This window comes from Pseudoliparis swirei, chromosome 7 (assembly GCF_029220125.1).
Source record: "Pseudoliparis swirei isolate HS2019 ecotype Mariana Trench chromosome 7, NWPU_hadal_v1, whole genome shotgun sequence".
Taxonomy (NCBI): Eukaryota; Metazoa; Chordata; class Actinopteri; order Perciformes; family Liparidae; genus Pseudoliparis; species Pseudoliparis swirei.
The window spans coordinates 28,598,614-28,616,681 of NC_079394.1; the positions used below are offsets into that span (position 1 = coordinate 28,598,614).

Here is an 18,068-nt window from a genome sequence, read left to right on the forward strand (position 1 = left end):
TTTTCTCCAAAAAAAAAAATAATAAAAAAAAGGTAAGTGATGTTATGTTTGATAAAATGTTGTATAATATATCTATTGTAATAGGGGTGTGTACAGGATAGCGAGGGTTCCGCATGGCGCCGGCTGAGTGTCCGGGGCTCAGTAGTCTAGAGCCGTTAGCCTCCGGTCCGTTAGCCCCTCCGGCACTATATGGGCTAGCTCAGTCCCCAATGCTGGTGTATAATATATCTATTGTAATAGTGTTGTGTACTGGATAGCTATGGTTCCGCATGTCGCTGGTTGTTTGTCCGGTGCTCAGTAGTCTATAGAGCCGTTAGCCTCCGGACAGCTAGCCCCAGAGGCTACAGGGGCACACGTGAACCCAAGTCTGTTGTATAATGTTTCGAATGTAATAGTGTTGTGTCCTGGATGGCGATGGTTCCGCATGGTGCTGGGTGTGTGGGTCCTGTGCTGTGCTCAGTAGTCTAGAACCGTTAACCTCCGTACCGTTAGCCTCTCCGGTGCTATATGGACACACGTGGTCCCGAGGCTGTTGTATAATGTTTCGATTTTAATAGTGTCGTGTTCCGCATGGCGGGGCTCAGCAGTCTAGTGTCGTTAGCCCCGGTGCTGTTGTATAATAGTATTGTGGACTTGATAGTGAGGGTACCGCATGGCGTTGGCTGTGTGTCCGCTAGCTACCTTACAGCTATCCCCATGGACTACAGGGACACACGTGGTCACTATGCTGTTGTATAATATTTCGATTGTAATACATCTTTATATAAATATATATTCAATCACTCATTAGTATAAAACATACACTGACGCTGTGTTTTTTATTAACTAGCAGATCATGGATAATATAAATACTGGTAACAACGAAAATATGCCTCCGTCAGCTGCTGTATGTGCCGGTAGTGAGTATTAAATAATTATAGTAATGATGATGATATGTGCTAATAGCGTTTTGTTACGGTCTATATGTATGATTTATCTTGTTTTAGACAGGCTGAAACGTAGGCGGCCGCCCCCAGTCGTAAAGGCAATCCCCCCAGAGACATGTGCTCAACAGCGGTTTGACCCCGCCCCACCGATCAATGACGTCGCATCAGAACTATCTGTGGCCATAGCTGGTATACCTGGGGTTGACGGTGAGTATTTGTTTTAATTACATGATGGCTGCCTAATTATCCATACGTTAATATTGTGTGGTATGGTGAAAAAAATAAAATAAAAAATTAAAAAAAGTGGTATTATCTTGTGTGATTTCTTCAGCTTTCAAGACTCCTATGAGATCTGCTGGTGTTAAAATATTGACACATCCTGTTGCATACAGTCAGGACATCGGTGCACAGATATCAGGTAATATATTGCTCCTGTATTATTACCTCCGTATATATATATATGTAGATATATATGTATATACAGGACTGTCTCAGAAAATTAGAATATTGTGATAAAGTTCTTTATTTTCTGTAATGCAATTAAAAAAACAAAAATGTCATGCATTCTGGATTCATTACAAATCAACTGAAATATTGCAAGCCTTTTATTCTTTTAATATTGCTGATTATGGCTTACAGCTTAAGAAAACTCTAAAATCCTATCTCATAAAATTTTAATATTTCCTCAGACCAAGTAAAAAAAAGATTTATAACAGCTGAGTGTTTGTCAAGGCTCAGGAAACCCTTGCAGGTGTTTCGAGTTAATTAGACAATTCAAGTGATTTGTTTAATACCCTACTAGTATACTTTTTCATGATATTCTAATATTTAGAGATAGGATATTTGAGTTTTCTTAAGCTGTAAGCCATAATCAGCAATAAATCAGAATAAAAGGCTTGCAATATTTCAGTTGATTTGTAATGAATCCAGAATGCATGACATTTTTGTTTTTTTAAATTGCATTACAGAAAATAAAGAACTTCATCACAATATTCTAATTTTCTGAGACAGTCCTGTATATGTGTTTTCTCAGAGGCTTTAAAGACCCCTTTGAGACATGTTGGTGTTAAAATATTGACACATCCAGTGGCATACAGTCAGGACACCTACACACAGCTATCAGGTAATATACTGTTACTGCATTATTGTTATTATTGCCATATATATATATATATATATATAGAGAGAGAGAGATGTAGATATGTGTTTTCTCAGAGGATTTTCAGAGCAGACCAGACATCGCATCAGCCCCCTCATCAGATGATGACCCCCTTAGCTGTGCTCAATTGTACACACCCTCATCACCAAAGCCAAAGAAGAAGAAGCAGAAGAAGCTGATACATAACAGGTCTGTTATGGGTAGACATAATGATATGTCATATTTGTTTATAAACAATATATAAAATATATATGCTATTTCACCCCCCATAGAGCGGCGATTCCATTATCAAGGGAGACGTCTATACTATGTGTCGAAACGCAGACCATTGATGATACATGCTCTTCTGAGACACAAACACCTTTTGATAATAATAATAATACATGCTCTTCTGAGACACAAACACCTTTTGATAATACATGCTCTTCTGAGACACAAACACCTCGGGAGCCAACGACAAGAACACTTGCTACGCAGACAACGCAGGGTATTCAAAACCGTAAAAGGTGGGTTTTAGTTATCTTGCTGACAGTGTATTATATATATATATAATTTTTTTTTTCAAAATGAAAATGTAATAATATAACTTATTATTATTGCTGTTCCACAGATCCGTGAAAGCCACACAGGAGCCAACAACAACAACAACAACAACATATGCTACACCGACAAAGCAGCTGATTCAATCCGTCCCCAAGAAAGCCGTTAAAAGGTGTGTTTTTAATTATCTTGTTGCCTTTTTTTTTAATGATCTTTTTTTTTTTTTCAAAATGAAAATAATAACTTATTGTTATTGTTCCACAGATCTGTGAAAGCCTCCAATACCCAATTCCACAACCCCACAGGCAGCAGCAGCAGCAGCAGCAACAGCAGCAGCAGCAACAGCAGCAGCAGCAGCAGCAACAGCAGCAGCAGCAGCAGCAGTAACGTCATTAACAATACACCCTACGACTTCCTCACCGATGACATTGAGATAAATTCAGGTTTTGACGCTACGTCCCCACAGATTGTGATACAACATATGGTTCATACATCAACAGATCTATGTTTAGATGCCTATGATTTACCACTGGTTCAGGCATCACAAGATCTATGTTTAGATGCCTATGATATACCATCCGAGGTGTTAGAGCTTATGGCCAGCGTATGCCCAGAGCAACTGTTTGATGGGAGGGGTGTTGTCGATAATCAGCATACAGAATTGAGAGGTTTGCTTGGCGACATACAGGGGTGCATTAGTACGCTAAACACATCACACATTAACTTGGTAGCCGTCCTATCTGCCCGTCACCGGTCTGAGGATAAAACGGTGGCCGACTTTAACACTACACTTTTAGAGGCCATCAATGCACACGTTGTTGGGCTGTCTGCCGACATACACAGGGGGTTTAGTGCACTAAACACTTCACTCAATACCTTAGACACAGACCTATCTGCCCGTCACAGGGCTGCGGATAAAGCAACGGCCGTCGTGAGCACGAGGCTTTTAGAGGCTATCAATGCCCTTGGGGTAGGTCTGTCTGACTACTACCGTGTCGAGAATAAAACCACTATTGATGCGGTAAATACCCTCGGTGTAACTCTCGTCAGAATTGCACAACAGTTAGTCCGCAGAAGCAATGCCAACAACGCCATCACTCGTGCTCTAATAACCACAGTACACAATCCTGTTTGAACAGATGTAGACTGCTGCAGTGTTATACCATCCACCTCCACAGGGGGGAGCCACAGTTGTTTTTTTTTTTTTGTTGCTTCCATAGTGTTATACCATCCACCTCCACAGGGGGGAGCCACAGTTGTTTTTGTTTTTGTTGCTTCCATTTAAAAAAAAATTTAATACGCTATTACGATCTAATGTAGCTTTTTTTCTTTGTTACAACTGTATTGTTTGTTCACATAATGTCGCCACCACGTAAGGTTTGTCGTTATAGCCCTCAGGTCCTTGCTGTTGATAGGTTATCAGATACAACTGATGATGATGATGATGATGATGATGAGCTGGCATGCCCTATACACACACACATAAATCCTTTGGCAGCTCTTGAGAATGAATGGAATGAATGGTTAGCTCGAAACGACCCCAATCCACCGACCATTGTGAATAGGTGTGTGCCTGACGATGGAATGATTGACATGCAAATAAATCCTATGACAGCTCTTGAGGATGCATTGAATGAATGGTTAGCTCAAAACGACCCCAATCCACCGACCATTGTGAATAGGTGTGTCCCTGACGAGGGAATGATTGACACGCTAATAAATCCTTTGACAGCTCTTGAGGATGCCTTGAATGATTGGTTAGCTCGACATGACCCCAATCCACCGACCATTGTGAATAGGTGTGTCCCTGACGCTGGAATGATTGACACGCAAATAAATCCTTTGGCAGCTCTTGAGAATGAATGGAATGTATGGTTAGCTCGAAACGACCCCAGTCCACAGACCATTGTGAGTAGGGGTGTCCCTAATGACTGTGTGATTGACGGGTCATTGTGTGATGACGGTGCTGTATCCATAGATGAGCAGTTAAACATTGTCGAACCCCCTCCTGATATGACACACGACACCCCGCCTGATATGACACACGACTCCCCACCTGATATGACACACGACTCCCCCGGGATTGATGAAGCTACAAACTCTATGTGCGTTCAAAGAGGGTCTACACCCGTACAGAATGCCTCAAACAGCACACAAGAGGGAGGGGGTGTGCTTGAGCAGCCTTCGTCATCATCAGCAACAACGACGTCAGCAGGGGGGAGGGTTACGGGCAGTTTACCCATCCGTGATATACCATTGTTTAATGCTTTTGAGCTACGCCAGCGCGTTGATTTTCGTAACATACGGCTTCATGATATTGAAATGATTCCCTCATTGATTCGTGATGCTGTGGGTGGGGCTATCGACCAAGCTGTGAATACAGCTCCTAGAGGTAGTGTTTTGAATGTCGTATTGCGAGGGCCGTCGCTGGCCAGTGATGTGCAAGCCATATTACGGTCCGATGATGCATACAATGCGGATTTGTTTCTTGAGCTAATATCCAAGGTATTGCAGAGCAATGATGACTCGATATCTGACGATTCGTTGGATCTGATTGTTACAGTAGCCCGTAACCGTAGTGGGGGTGTTGGGGAACGACTAAAATTGGGAGGGGTGACCTATGACGAAATACTGTCTAAAAAAGGCAGGTTTCTCTACCATGCGGGTAACCTGGACAATCAACTGTGCTTTGCCATGTGTATAGCACATTATAAATACCCCCAGACCTCAGCGGCTGATAGACTGACCTACGCTACACGGATACATCAGACAGCCGGTTTTGATATAAACCACCCTATCACACTCACAGACGTTGGTAAATTTGAAAGACTTTTGGGTGTAAAGATCATAGTCTTCCACAACCGTGCAGGCTGTAAACGTCTCGAATGTTTTCAGACCCAAGACACTCCACACACTCAAACAGTATGGCTATATCTACACAATAATCATTACTACCTGATCGAAAACAAGAAGGGTTTTTTCGGGGCGAGATACATTTGCGACTATTGTTATCAAACATACAGTACCATATTGTATCACAATTGCTCACAGAGATGCAATGTGTGTTTCACCATAGAGTGTCGGACACAGGGTGGGGCAAAGCAGAAATGTGGTGATTGTAAACGCCTCTGTAATTCAAAATTCTGCTTTGAACAGCACAAAAAACCTGAAATAGTTCACAAGTATATCCCCTGCAAGACCTTGAAACACTGTGACGACTGCGGGACGCTCTACAGACTGGCCAAAAAGCCCCACACGTGTGCTACACAAAAGTGTACACACTGTGGGGAGCCCCGACTGGAAAGTGACAAAGAGCACAACTGTTTTATTCAACCTGTTGAGAAGAAAGTAGCACAGACAAACTATATACTGTTCGATTTCGAGACCCGGTTTCACGGAGGAAACATGAAGCAAACTTTGTGTGTTCTATGGAAATGTCTGGGAACGATTTTGTTTCACAACTTTAAGGTGTGTTGAGGCCTTTGTCCGGCGTTATCGAATGCCAAAGTACAGAGGTTACACATTCATAGCACACAATGCGTCGGGCTTTGACAACTATATACTCCTGGAGTATTTTGTCAAGCAAGGTATCACACCTAGTGTAACTATGAGAGGGAGTCGTGTCATTTTGATGTTTGATCAGGCCTATCAACAACGATGGATTGACTCCTTTAGTTTTCTGCCCATGCGTCTGTCGCGGACTCCTGAAGCCTTAGGCTTTGTCGACCTAGCCAAAGGCCATTTTCCCCATCGGTTTAACACTCGCGAACATGAAAACTATGTCGGAAAATATCCTGAACCGTCTGACTATGGGTACAATGAAATGATCGACAGTGACAAGGTCACGTTCATGAGCTGGTACAAATCAGTTTGTGGAGGCACATTTGACTTCCAAGTGGAGATCGCACGGTACTGTGTCAATGACGTTGAACTATTGAGAAGGGCTTGCACAACCTATCGTAGTAGTTTCATGCAGTGTACCGAGTTAGACCCCTTCAGCTACACCACCCTCGCTGCCGCCTGTATGGGTGTGTTCAAGACACTGTTTCTGCCCCGCGACACTGTCGCTTTGACGTATGATGGGGCATACACCCCTCAGAACAAAACATTCTCCGACGCATCCATCCAATGGCTCGAGTACCTGTCGTGGTCAAACAACTGCGACATCAAACACGCCCTCAATCATGGCGAGCAAGCATTTGACCCCTTCTACGTTGATGGTTATAATGCTGAGGAGCGGATGTGCTACGAGTTTGCAGGGTGTTTCTATCATGGATGTGTCAAATGCCATGTGCAGGGGGACGTGAACCCTGTTACCAAGGTCACCTATGGTAGAATGTACAACGCCTTTAAGGTCAAAGTGCAGAGTCTGCAAAGACACCATGGTGTACGTGTCACAGTGATTTGGGAGTGCGAGTGGTCCTCCTTAAAACGTCACAATGCCTCCGTGAAGGCATTCATGGCCACATATAAAAAGCCTGAGCGGTTAAACCCACGAGAGGCGCTCTTTGGAGGCCGAACAAATGCCATGAAACTGTACCACAAGGTCAGTGCTGAAAATGACGAGAAAATCAGATACTACGACTTTACAAGTCTGTATCCCATGGTACAGAGTACCAAGCCTTATCCTGTAGGACACCCTATGATTATCTTCAAGAACTTTGATTCTATAGATAACTATTTTGGGTTTGTAAAATGTGTGGTACTCCCCCCAAGAGGCTTGTTCCACCCTGTCCTCCCCCACAGATGTCATGGAAAACTCATGTTCCCCTTGTGCAGGACATGTGCCGAGGATTTGAACCAGTCTACAGCATGTACACACAGTGATGTAGAGAGACAACTCTCTGGCGTATGGGTGTCATTGGAGCTTCAGAAGGCCCTTGAAAAAGGATACCTGATAGTACACATTGATGAAGTGTGGCACTTCCCCACCAAGACAGACACCCTGTTTAGGGGATATGTAAACACGTTTCTCAAGTGCAAGCAGGAGGCATCGGGGTATCCTGGTCACGTCAAGACCGATGTTGAAAAAGCAAAATACGTGGCGGACTATTTTGAGAAAGAGGGCATTCAGCTCGATCCAGCCAAAATTTGTGTCAATAAAGCCATGAGGAGTTGTAACAAACTCCTTCTCAACTCTTTATGGGGTCGTTTCAGCATGAGAAACAACATGCCTTCCTGTGAACTGATCACTGAGCCGACACGATTCACCCAACTGATGTTCAGCGACCAGTTTGATGTCCGTCAGTTCTGTTTCATATCGGACGATGTGGCGTTGGTGCAGTGGCGACATGCCGACAGTAGGGGGTCTCGCATTAAAGATGTAAATGTCTTTATAGGGGCTATGACAACAGCCCATGCTAGACTGATGCTGTACGATGTGTTAGACACCCTACAGGAGAGAGTCTTGTACTGTGACACAGACAGCATCGTGTTCACGTCTGTGGCTGGAGACCTTGTACCGCCGCTGGGGCCCTATCTCGGAGATCTAACCGATGAACTCAACAGTGGTGATGTGTGTGGCTCCCCTGAGGAGGATTACATCACAGAGTTTGTCTCGGGGGGTCCCAAGTGTTATGCATACACAACGAAACAGGGCAAGACCACTGTGAAATGCAAAGGCGTGTCTTTGACGGCTAAAAACGCCGCGGTTGTCACACCTGCTTCTTTAATAGGTATGGTACACGCGTTTGTAGCCAATCAGCAAGCTCCAGCTCCGCCCCTAATGACAGCCACCGACACCATCAAACGAGATAAGAGACACTTTCATCTGAGAAATGAGACAGTTTTCAAGAAAGTGCTAGTTGTATACAACAAGCGGAGAGTGATGCTGGATTACACCACGCTCCCCTATGGCTACTGATATAACCCAGGGCTTTGACGCTCGTTTTCAACATCCCTTCAGTCTGGTAGTCAGTGGTCCTTCAAACTGTGGAAAGACTTTTTTTGTCAAGGATATTATTGCTAACGCAGATAGGGTTATTTCGCAGCGTTTTGACAATGTGGTATACATATATTCGTGTTGGCAACCTCTCTACGACCAATTACTGAAGATGCGCAAGATCACTTTTGTAAACGGATTATCCGAATCTCTGTGTGATGATGACTTGTTACCCGTAACCCAAAACAATCTACTAATCATAGACGATGTTATGAATGATGCCTGTAACAGCCTCGATGTCCCCCCCCCAACACACACACACACCCATACACACACACACACCCACATTAACATACTTTAGGCCACACTACTACTAATTCTCTAAAATCAGTCATATATCGATAATAAAGGCACAGGATCTCTTAAAACAGTCATATATCGATAATAAAGGATAGGAACAGGACTTATAAAAGTCTAAAACAACAGCCCATTCAAATAGCATACCCCTTTTAACACTTTTATTATGTATACTTATTTAATAACCCCTCCCCTCCTACACCAAGGTTTATGGCCTTTTTTCCCCTCAATTGTGTAAAATAATAGAAACGGGTATACAAGGTTTTTATCACTTAACTAGGAGCAGGCCCACTATTATTAGATATTTCAGCGGTGTAAATAAAGGCATCCCTAAACAGCGCCCCCCTGCAGACTGCAGCACGTGCATGAGCCCCCCCAACACACACACACACACCCTTACACACACACACACACACACCCCTAAACATACTTTAGGCCACACTGCTACTAATTCTCTAAAATCAGTCATATATCGATAATAAAGGCACAGGATCTCTTAAAACAATCATATATCGATAATAAAGGATAGGAACAGGACTTATAAAAGTCTAAAACCAACACATACAAACCACATACTGTTCATTTTATTAAGTTAATTCACTAAAACATTGCATGGGATTACATGCATTGGTGTCTTACCTGCATATACCTGCTTAATATGTTTACATTTAAAAAAATAAATAACCATAATTAATGTTTTTTTCCCATGGCCTTTTTTTTCCCCATAATTGTGTAAAATAATAGAAACGGGTATACAAGGTTTTTATCACTTAACTAGGAGCAGGCCCACTATTATTAGATATTTCAGCGGTGTAAATAAAGGCATCCCTAAACAGCGCCCCCCTGCAAACTGCAGCACGTGCATGAGCCCCCCCAACACACACACACACCCATACACACACACACACACACACACACCCATAAACATACTTTAGGCCACACTGCTACTAATTCTCTAAAATCAGTCATATATCGATAATAAAGGCACAGGATCTCTTAAAACAGTCATATATCGATAATAAAGGATAGGAACAGGACTTATAAAAGTCTAAAACCAACACATACAAACCACATACTGTTCATTTTATTCAGTTAATTCACTAAAACATTGCATGGATTACATGCATTGGTGTCTTACCTGCATATACCTGCTTAATATGTTTACATTAAAAAAAAAAATAACCATAATTAAGGTTTTTTTCCCATGGCCTTTTTTCCCTCAATTGTGTAAAATAATAGAAACGGGTATACAAGGTTTTTATCACTTAACTAGGAGCAGGCCCACTATTATTAGATATTTCAGCGGTGTAAATAAAGGCATCCCTAAACAGCGCCCCCCTTCAAACTGCAGCACGTGCATGAGCCCCCCCAACACACACACACACACACCCATACACACACACACACACATTAACATACAGAGCTGTCATTAACATACAGCGCTGCCCCCTCCCCACTCTCCCCTCCCCACCACCTCTCCCCTCCCCTCCCCTCCCCTCCTACCCCACAATACTGTCCTCTATATACTACTATCCCCAGATAATTGATCTCTGAGTAAAATAACTTGAGTTTACCATCAGGAAGTTTCATGTGATCCATGTTTGATGTCTTTAGGACATGTTCTTGATCCATCCATCCTGGAGACGGATCCTCCTCTGTTGCTCTCCTGAAGGATTCTTCCCTTTTTTCATCAGTTTTCTTCAGTTTTTCAAGGTCAAAGGTCAGGGATGTCGTATGTGAACAGGTTGTAAAGCCCTCTGAAGCAAAGTGGTGATTTGTGATTTTGGGCAGTATCAAACAAACTGAATTTAGTTCCTGATCCTTCTCAGTGAAATGTGCAGAGCTGCAGCTCATCAGAGGAACTGAGTCATGGTCTTCTTCTCCGGGAGAGAAGAGGATCAGAGGCTGGAGCTGGTGGACAGTCACAGATACAACAGCAGCTGTTTGTGAACGTGTGAGAGCAGAAGGGAATTCTGGGAGTGCTGAACGAGAACAAACACGTCCATAATCATTCACTTCGGAATCCACCGGTTGGACTGGTTGTGACGTCAAGAGATGAGGGGCGTGACCACACGCATCCTCAGATCAAATGCACACACACACACACACACACCAGGACTGAGGGGAAGACATGAGCAGCTTCTTCTCTCCAGAGGTTCCTCCACACAGAAGGTGAACGTGTCCGTAAACTGACCTGAGGTCAGTTCAGCAGGTGAGAATCTGACCAGAGGAATCTGGACATGTTGGATCATCAGGATCTTTCTCTCTTTAACTGGACGGTAGAAATGGTTCCTGATGCTGATTGGCTGATCATTTATTTTGCTTTCAGGTGTAATAATCCTCTCTCATTTATATCTGAGCTAAAGGACAGTGATTTGATGAAGATGTGCACGTCTTATAATAAAATAAGTGCTAAAACCTTGAAGCAACTTGAGTTTGACTCATGAATGAAATATGCGTCTGAACCGGTTTGACAGCTTCTGTTGCAGTGTGTGTGTCCTGTGACGTGAGTGTTGTGCAGCAGGTGTGTGTGTGAAGGTGTGGACTCTGCTATGCATCAGTGGGAGGACAGAGAGGAGGGAGTCCCTCCCTCTAAAACCTCTCTGTGTGGGGAACATGACAGCCAGACCAAAGCTCAGAGGTGAGGCCAGGACCGTTCTCCATGGCACGCCACTCCTCCGTCATGACTCACCCTCTAAGCTCTGAGTGTGTTGTGTTGAGCAGACCAGACTCACCTGGACCTGGACCGGCACCTGGACCTGGACCTGGACCGGGACCTGGACCCAGCTGTGTGTCCCTGAAGAGTGACCGGTCTATGTTTACCCCGATGACATTTAAAGATGGACTTCAGTCTGTTGAGCTAAGGTGAGCTTTCATTAGGCGACTGTGTTTCCATCAGGATCCATCAGCAGAGATCAGACCCTCCTTTACCTTGACTTCAGGATTCCTTAAGACAGAACATAATATACAACTTGTACTTTTGTTTTCTCCAAAGAGTTCAGCAACAGAGATCCCAAGTGATCCCAGGAGACCTGGACCCCATATTTAAGGTATGTGAGTCAGAGACTGTATAACATATAGAGATGGTCAAAGAGTTGGATCGTTGATGGAGATTAGACGAGCAGGTGGAGCAACAGAGGAGACGTCCACCTGTCAATCAAAGAGGCCACGCCCTCTATGTCTCACCTTCAGGCCTAATATCATTTAAACGGCTGAGTTATTTATCTGTAGGGATGAACTCACTTGTGGAGCTTTTGTGTGTGGCACTGACTCGCTAATCACCGCCAAGCTTGCAAGCACAAAAAGGAATCTCAGGAATTGTTATATTGGAGAAGTTTCAATATTCATTCCTGCAAACTCATGAGGGGTGAAAAAAGTGACCACAAATCTAAATAATATTAATAAACAGTTTAAGAACAAAAGGTCCTCCGCTCTGACTCAGCCCTATAATAATAGTAATAACAAATATACATTGTCATTATATATAATATGGTTAAAGGACTCAAGGACTTTTCCTTGAGTCTGTTCTGCCTCTACCTGGTTGTCACGATACTAACATTATAACTTATATACGATACCTGCCATAAATACCATGATACTGATACCAGAATTCAATACGATACCATAAATACGAGACTGGTATATTTATCTATAATATTAATGAATAAAACATCTGTATGGTTCACTTTTTACCAACTTTTTCAACACTTAACAAATGGCAGTAATATTAGTATTAGCCCACAGCAAGATATGAATGAAACTACATGGTTCCATCATAGCATTGATTAGACGCTAAGAGGCCTTCAGTCTGTATCTGACCAGATGATACAGAGTTCATCAGGATGAGCAGCTGTAGAGTTACATCACTTTACAGACGGTCTGCATTGGAGACAAAGAACTGAAACATTTCACTTCTGGCATCTGGCCCCCCCCCCCCCCCCCAAAAAAAACTCTTCGGATCCACATGATTCACGTGGATGACCTATTTTTATTTCAAAACGGCGAATTTCACCGAAAGGTGACAAGTTTGCAGGTATGAATACTACTTGGTTCTGCGTTATTTCGGGATTCCCGGCCCTAACTTGATGAAACATGGATTAAAGCTAAATTCCTACCTGAACCGTATGTATTAAACCTCCTCTGACCTCTGATGTCAACATCTAGACACTCAAGACTTCATGGTCTTTAATTGAAGATGGACAATTGTGCTTGTTTTTCATTGTCAGTTGGTATTATTGGATTAGATTTACAATAATATTTTCCAGAATGCATTTACAATCTACATTAACACGATGTTCACAGATTAGGTTAAACACTTTTCAGAAAATAATAATAAAACAATACACATAAAATACAAACTTGTACAGTTTTGATGTCAAATGAAAGCTAAAAACTTAAATTAAGGAGATAGCTTTGAATCGGCCTCAATACACCATTTAAAATATTTTAAAACATTAAATATACTTTTATTGTTTGGTTTCAGCTGCTTGAGAAGAACATTGTCAGCTTTATGAAGAGCGAGCTGAAGAAGATGCAAAAGGCCCTAAATCCAGATTACCCAGAAGGCCCTGCGGGTCGGAAGGAAGATGAGGAGGTGTTGGACGGTGAGGATGAAGAGCAGATGAGGAGCAGCAGGGAAGCATTTCTGAAGATCACACTAAACTTCTTGAGGAGAATGGAGCAGGAGGAGCTGGCTGACTGTCTGCAGAGCAGTAAGAGGATTTTAAAGACTTTACAATGAAACAGAAGACCACCACTCAGTAAGTTCATCTGTGATTGTTGTCATTCCAGAAACTCGTGTGACTGCAGCCCAACATGAACTCAAGTCTAACCTGAAGAAGAAGTTCCAGTGTGTGTCTGCAGCCCAACATGAACTCAAGTCTAACCTGAAGAAGAAGTTCCAGTGTGTGTTTGAGGGGATCCCTAAAGCAGGAAACCAAACCCTCCTGAACCAGATCTACACAGAGCTCTACATCACAGAGGGAGGGACTGCAGAGGTCAACGAGGAGCATGAGGTCAGACAGATTGAAACAGCATCCAGGAAACCACACAGACCAGAAACACCCATCAGACAAGAAGACCTCTTCAAAGCCTCGCCAGGAAGAGAGGAGCCAATCAGAACAGTGATGACGAAGGGAGTGGCTGGCGTTGGGAAAACAGTCCTAACACAGAAGTTCACTCTGGACTGGGCTGAAGACAAAGCCAACCAGGACATCCACTTCCTGTTTCCATTCACGTTCAGAGAGCTGAATGTGCTGAAAGAGAAGAAGTTCAGCTTGGTGCAACTTATCCATCACTTCTTCACTGAAACCAAAGAAGCAGGAATCTGCAGGTTTGAAGAGTTCCAGGTTGTGTTCATCTTTGACGGTCTGGATGAGTGTCGACTTCCTCTGGACTTCCTCAACAATGAGGTCCTGACTGATGTCACAGAGTCCACCTCAGTGCATGTGCTGCTGACAAACCTCTTCAGGGGGAAACTGCTTCCCTCTGCTCGCCTCTGGATAACCACAAGACCTGCAGCAGCCAATCAGATCCCTCCTGACTGTGTTGGCTTGGTGACAGAGGTCAGAGGGTTCACTGACCCCCAGAAGGAGGACTACTTCAGGAAGAGGTTCAGGGATGAGGAGCAGGCCAGCAGGATCATCTCCCACATCAAGACCTCCCGAAGCCTCCACATCATGTGCCACATCCCAGTCTTCTGCTGGATCACTGCTACAGTTCTGGAGGACGTGTTGAAGACCACAGAGGGAGGAAAGCTGCCCAATACCATGACTGAGATGTACATCCACTTCCTGGTGGTTCAGTCCAAAGTGAAGATGGTCAAGTTTGATGGAGGAGCTGCAACGGATCCACACTGGAGTCCAGAGAGCAGGAAGATGACTGAGTCTCTGGGAAGACTGGCTTTTGATCAGCTGCAGAAAGGGAACCTGATCTTCTATGAATGCGACCTGACCGAGTGTGGCATCGACATCAGAGCAGCCTCAGTGTACTCAGGAGTGTTCACACAGATCTTTAGAGAGGAGAGAGGACTGTACCAGGACCAGGTGTTCTGCTTCGTCCATCTGAGTGTTCAGGAGTTTCTGGCTGCTCTTCATGTCCATCTGACCTTCAGCAACTCTGGTGTCAACCTGATGGCAGAAAAACAACTAAGAGCTGAAGGCCTTGGTCGGCCTAAAGTATTGAGATCTAGACTAAGGAATCTCTACCAGAGTGCTGTGGACAAGGCCTCACAGAGTCCAAATGGACACCTGGACTTGTTCCTCCGCTTCCTCCTGGGTCTTTCCCTGGAGACCAATCAGAGTCTTCTGCAAGGTCTGCTGACACAGACAGGAAGTAGCTCACAGGCCAATCAGGAAACAGTCCAGTACATCAAGAAGAAGATCAGTGAGGATGGTTCTCCAGAGAAAAGCATCAATCTGTTCCACTGTCTGAATGAACTGAACGATGGTTCTCTGGTGGAGGAGATCCAACAGGCCCTGAGATCAGGACGTCTCTCCACAGATGAACTGTCTCCTGCTCAGTGGTCAGCTCTGGTCTTCATCTTACTGTCATCAGAAGAAGATCTGGAGGTGTTTGACCTGAAGAAATACTCTGCTTCAGAGGAGGCTCTTCTGAGGCTGATGCCGGTGGTCAAAGCCTCCAACAAAGCTCTGTATGGATACGTTAACATTACGAAATGGATTGATGTTTTACTTTGATTAAACATGTTGTTTGTATTAATCTCTGTTCCTCCCTTAGGCTGAAGGGCTGTAAACTCTCAGAGAGAAGCTGTGGAGCTCTGTCCTCAGTCCTCAGCTCCCAGTGCTCCAGTCTGAGAGAACTGGACCTGAGTAACAACAGGCTGCAGGACTCAGGAGTGAAGCTCCTCTCTGCTGGACTGGAGAGTCCACGTTGTAGACTGGAGACTCTGAGGTGGGTTCACTGAATTATAAATAAAGATAAGAGCCCAATATGATCTTAATGTAACATGAATTAACTGATGATCACTGATGTGAACAGAGAGAAATGAGCTGAAACAAATGGTTTCATAACCAGATGGAGTCCCTGCACACACATTTCTCCTTTCAGAGAACAAGAATATAATATCTTGGCTCTTTTGATTGACATCGCTTGACGCCTGAAGAAACTGAATTTAAAGCTGCAGGACAATTCAGTTCAATATTTTATAAAATGAAGTCCTTTATTTGAAGTCACATTTTTCGAAAGCTATCTGTTTTAAATCCGACCTTTATTTTACTTTAAATAACAGAAGATAATGTTTTTATTATTACAGTAATATTAGAGCATTATTCATAATTAATAGAGTTCAATTGAAAATTTTAATAATAGATATTTTGTCGATGTTATTCAGTTTAGTTTTCTTTATTTAACTTGACAGTCAGTTGTTTACTACATACACACGTTAATACAACTGTTGGCTACTTCAATGCATATGGCACAAAATCATAGAGCGCATATCTGACATTGATGTTCTGACCTTTAGTGAGGAAACTCTCTCTAACTGGACCTCAAGGATTTTAATTATACCTGATATACAATCATGACACTTGTCTGGCTTCATGCTGCTGATGGATTACTGAACAGGCCTATGGGACAGAGCCAGGGGCCACAGGGTCAGGGGCCACATGATCAGAGGCCAAATGGTCAGAGGCCCAAAGGGTCAGGGGCCACAGAGCCAGGGACCGAAGGGTCAGGGGCCCAAAGGGTCAGGGGCCAAAGAGTCAGGGGCCACAGGGTCAGGCGCCCCCTGTCCTTCACCTACAGAATGTAACTGAGAGAGACACAGAGAGTATTGATGAGTATATTATATGTACCATACTTTATTAATATATATATGTATATACACTACCGTTCAAAAGTTTGGGGTCATCCAGACAATTTTGTGTCTTCCATGAAAACTCACTTTTATACATCAAATGAATTGAACATTGAATATAAAATATAGTCAAGACATTGACAAGGTTAGAAATAATTATTAATATTTGAAGTATTAATTTTGTTCTTCAAACTTCAAGCTCAAAGGAAGGCCAGTTGTATAGCTTGTATCACCAGCATAACTGTTTTCAGCTGTGCTAACATAATTGCACAAGGGTTTTCTAATCAGATATTAGTCTTCTAAGGCGATTAGCAAACACAATGTACCATTAGAACACTGGAGTGATAGTTGATGGAAATGGGCCTCTATACACCTCTGGAGATATTTCATTAGAAACCAGACGTTTCCACCTAGAATAGTCATTTACCACATTAACAATGTATAAAGTGTATTTCTGATTAATGTTATCTTTATTGAAAAAACAGTGCTTTTCTTTGAAAAATAAAGACATTTCTAAGTGACCCGAAACTTTTGAACGGTAGTGTATATATATATATATATATATATATACTTGAGTGAGTCAATGTTCCTCATAAAAGAGTTATTTATTCACACATAAAGAACCAAACATTTATCCATTTAAATGAAATAAGTGTTGAAATGAAACTTGTGATCCTTGTGATCAGGTTCATCTTCTCTCTGAAGTCATGAATCCTCCGGCCGTAAGCTGCTTCTACACGTCTGCTACCAGCTGCAGGAAACCTTGTGAAGTGGAGTTCACATTCAAACATGAACTCATCTGATTGGATGATGAACAGATTGTTTCTGTCATCTTTTCTTCTTCTTTCACTGACGGGATTTTAACTAAATGTCTGTTTACAGAAGAAGATGAAACCAAAGTGAAAGCCACTCGTGTTCATGATGTCAATAATGATTCATTGTGTATTGATATAATAAACTCTATGTGTTGTTTTGTGTGTTTACAGTCTGTCACGCTGTTGGATCACAGAGGAAGGCTGTTCTTCTCTGGGATCAGCTCTGAAGTCAAACCCCTCCAGTCTCAGAAAACTGGATCTGAGTGGAAACCACAAGCTGCAGGATTCAGGAGTGAAGCTGCTGACTGGTTTTCTGGAGAGTCCACGTTGTAGACTAGAGACTCTGAGGTGGGTTCACTGAATTATAAATAAAGATAAGAGCCCAATATGATCTTAATGTAACATGAATTAACTGATGATCACTGATGTGAACAGAGAGAAATGAGCTGAAACAAATGGTTTCATAACCAGATGGAGTCCCTTGCACACATTTCTCCTTTCAGAGAACAAGAATATAATATCTTGGCTCTTTTGATTGACATCGCTTGACGCCTGAAGAAACTGAATTTAAAGC

The 18,068-nt window shown here is 42.9% G+C and overlaps 2 protein-coding genes and 1 pseudogene across 2 annotated transcripts in view; 1 reads left to right on the top strand and 2 right to left on the bottom strand.

Annotated features, from left to right (window-relative positions):
• The window catches only part of LOC130196675 (protein NLRC5-like), a 1,158,129-nt gene that overhangs the window by 404,865 nt on the left and 735,196 nt on the right, over positions 1-18,068 (bottom strand).
• LOC130196681 (protein NLRC3-like) overlaps positions 1-18,068 on the bottom strand; it is a 223,339-nt pseudogene that overhangs the window by 89,600 nt on the left and 115,671 nt on the right.
• LOC130196679 (NACHT, LRR and PYD domains-containing protein 12-like) overlaps positions 10,945-18,068 on the top strand; it is a 373,575-nt gene continuing 366,451 nt past the window's right edge. The window contains 6 exon segments of the mRNA XM_056419002.1: positions 10,945-11,504; positions 11,588-11,728; positions 11,859-11,913; positions 13,347-13,575; positions 13,655-15,515; positions 15,602-15,775. Of these exon segments, the coding sequence (XP_056274977.1) occupies positions 11,416-11,504; positions 11,588-11,728; positions 11,859-11,913; positions 13,347-13,575; positions 13,655-15,515; positions 15,602-15,775 (2,549 nt within the window). The 5' untranslated portion in view covers positions 10,945-11,415.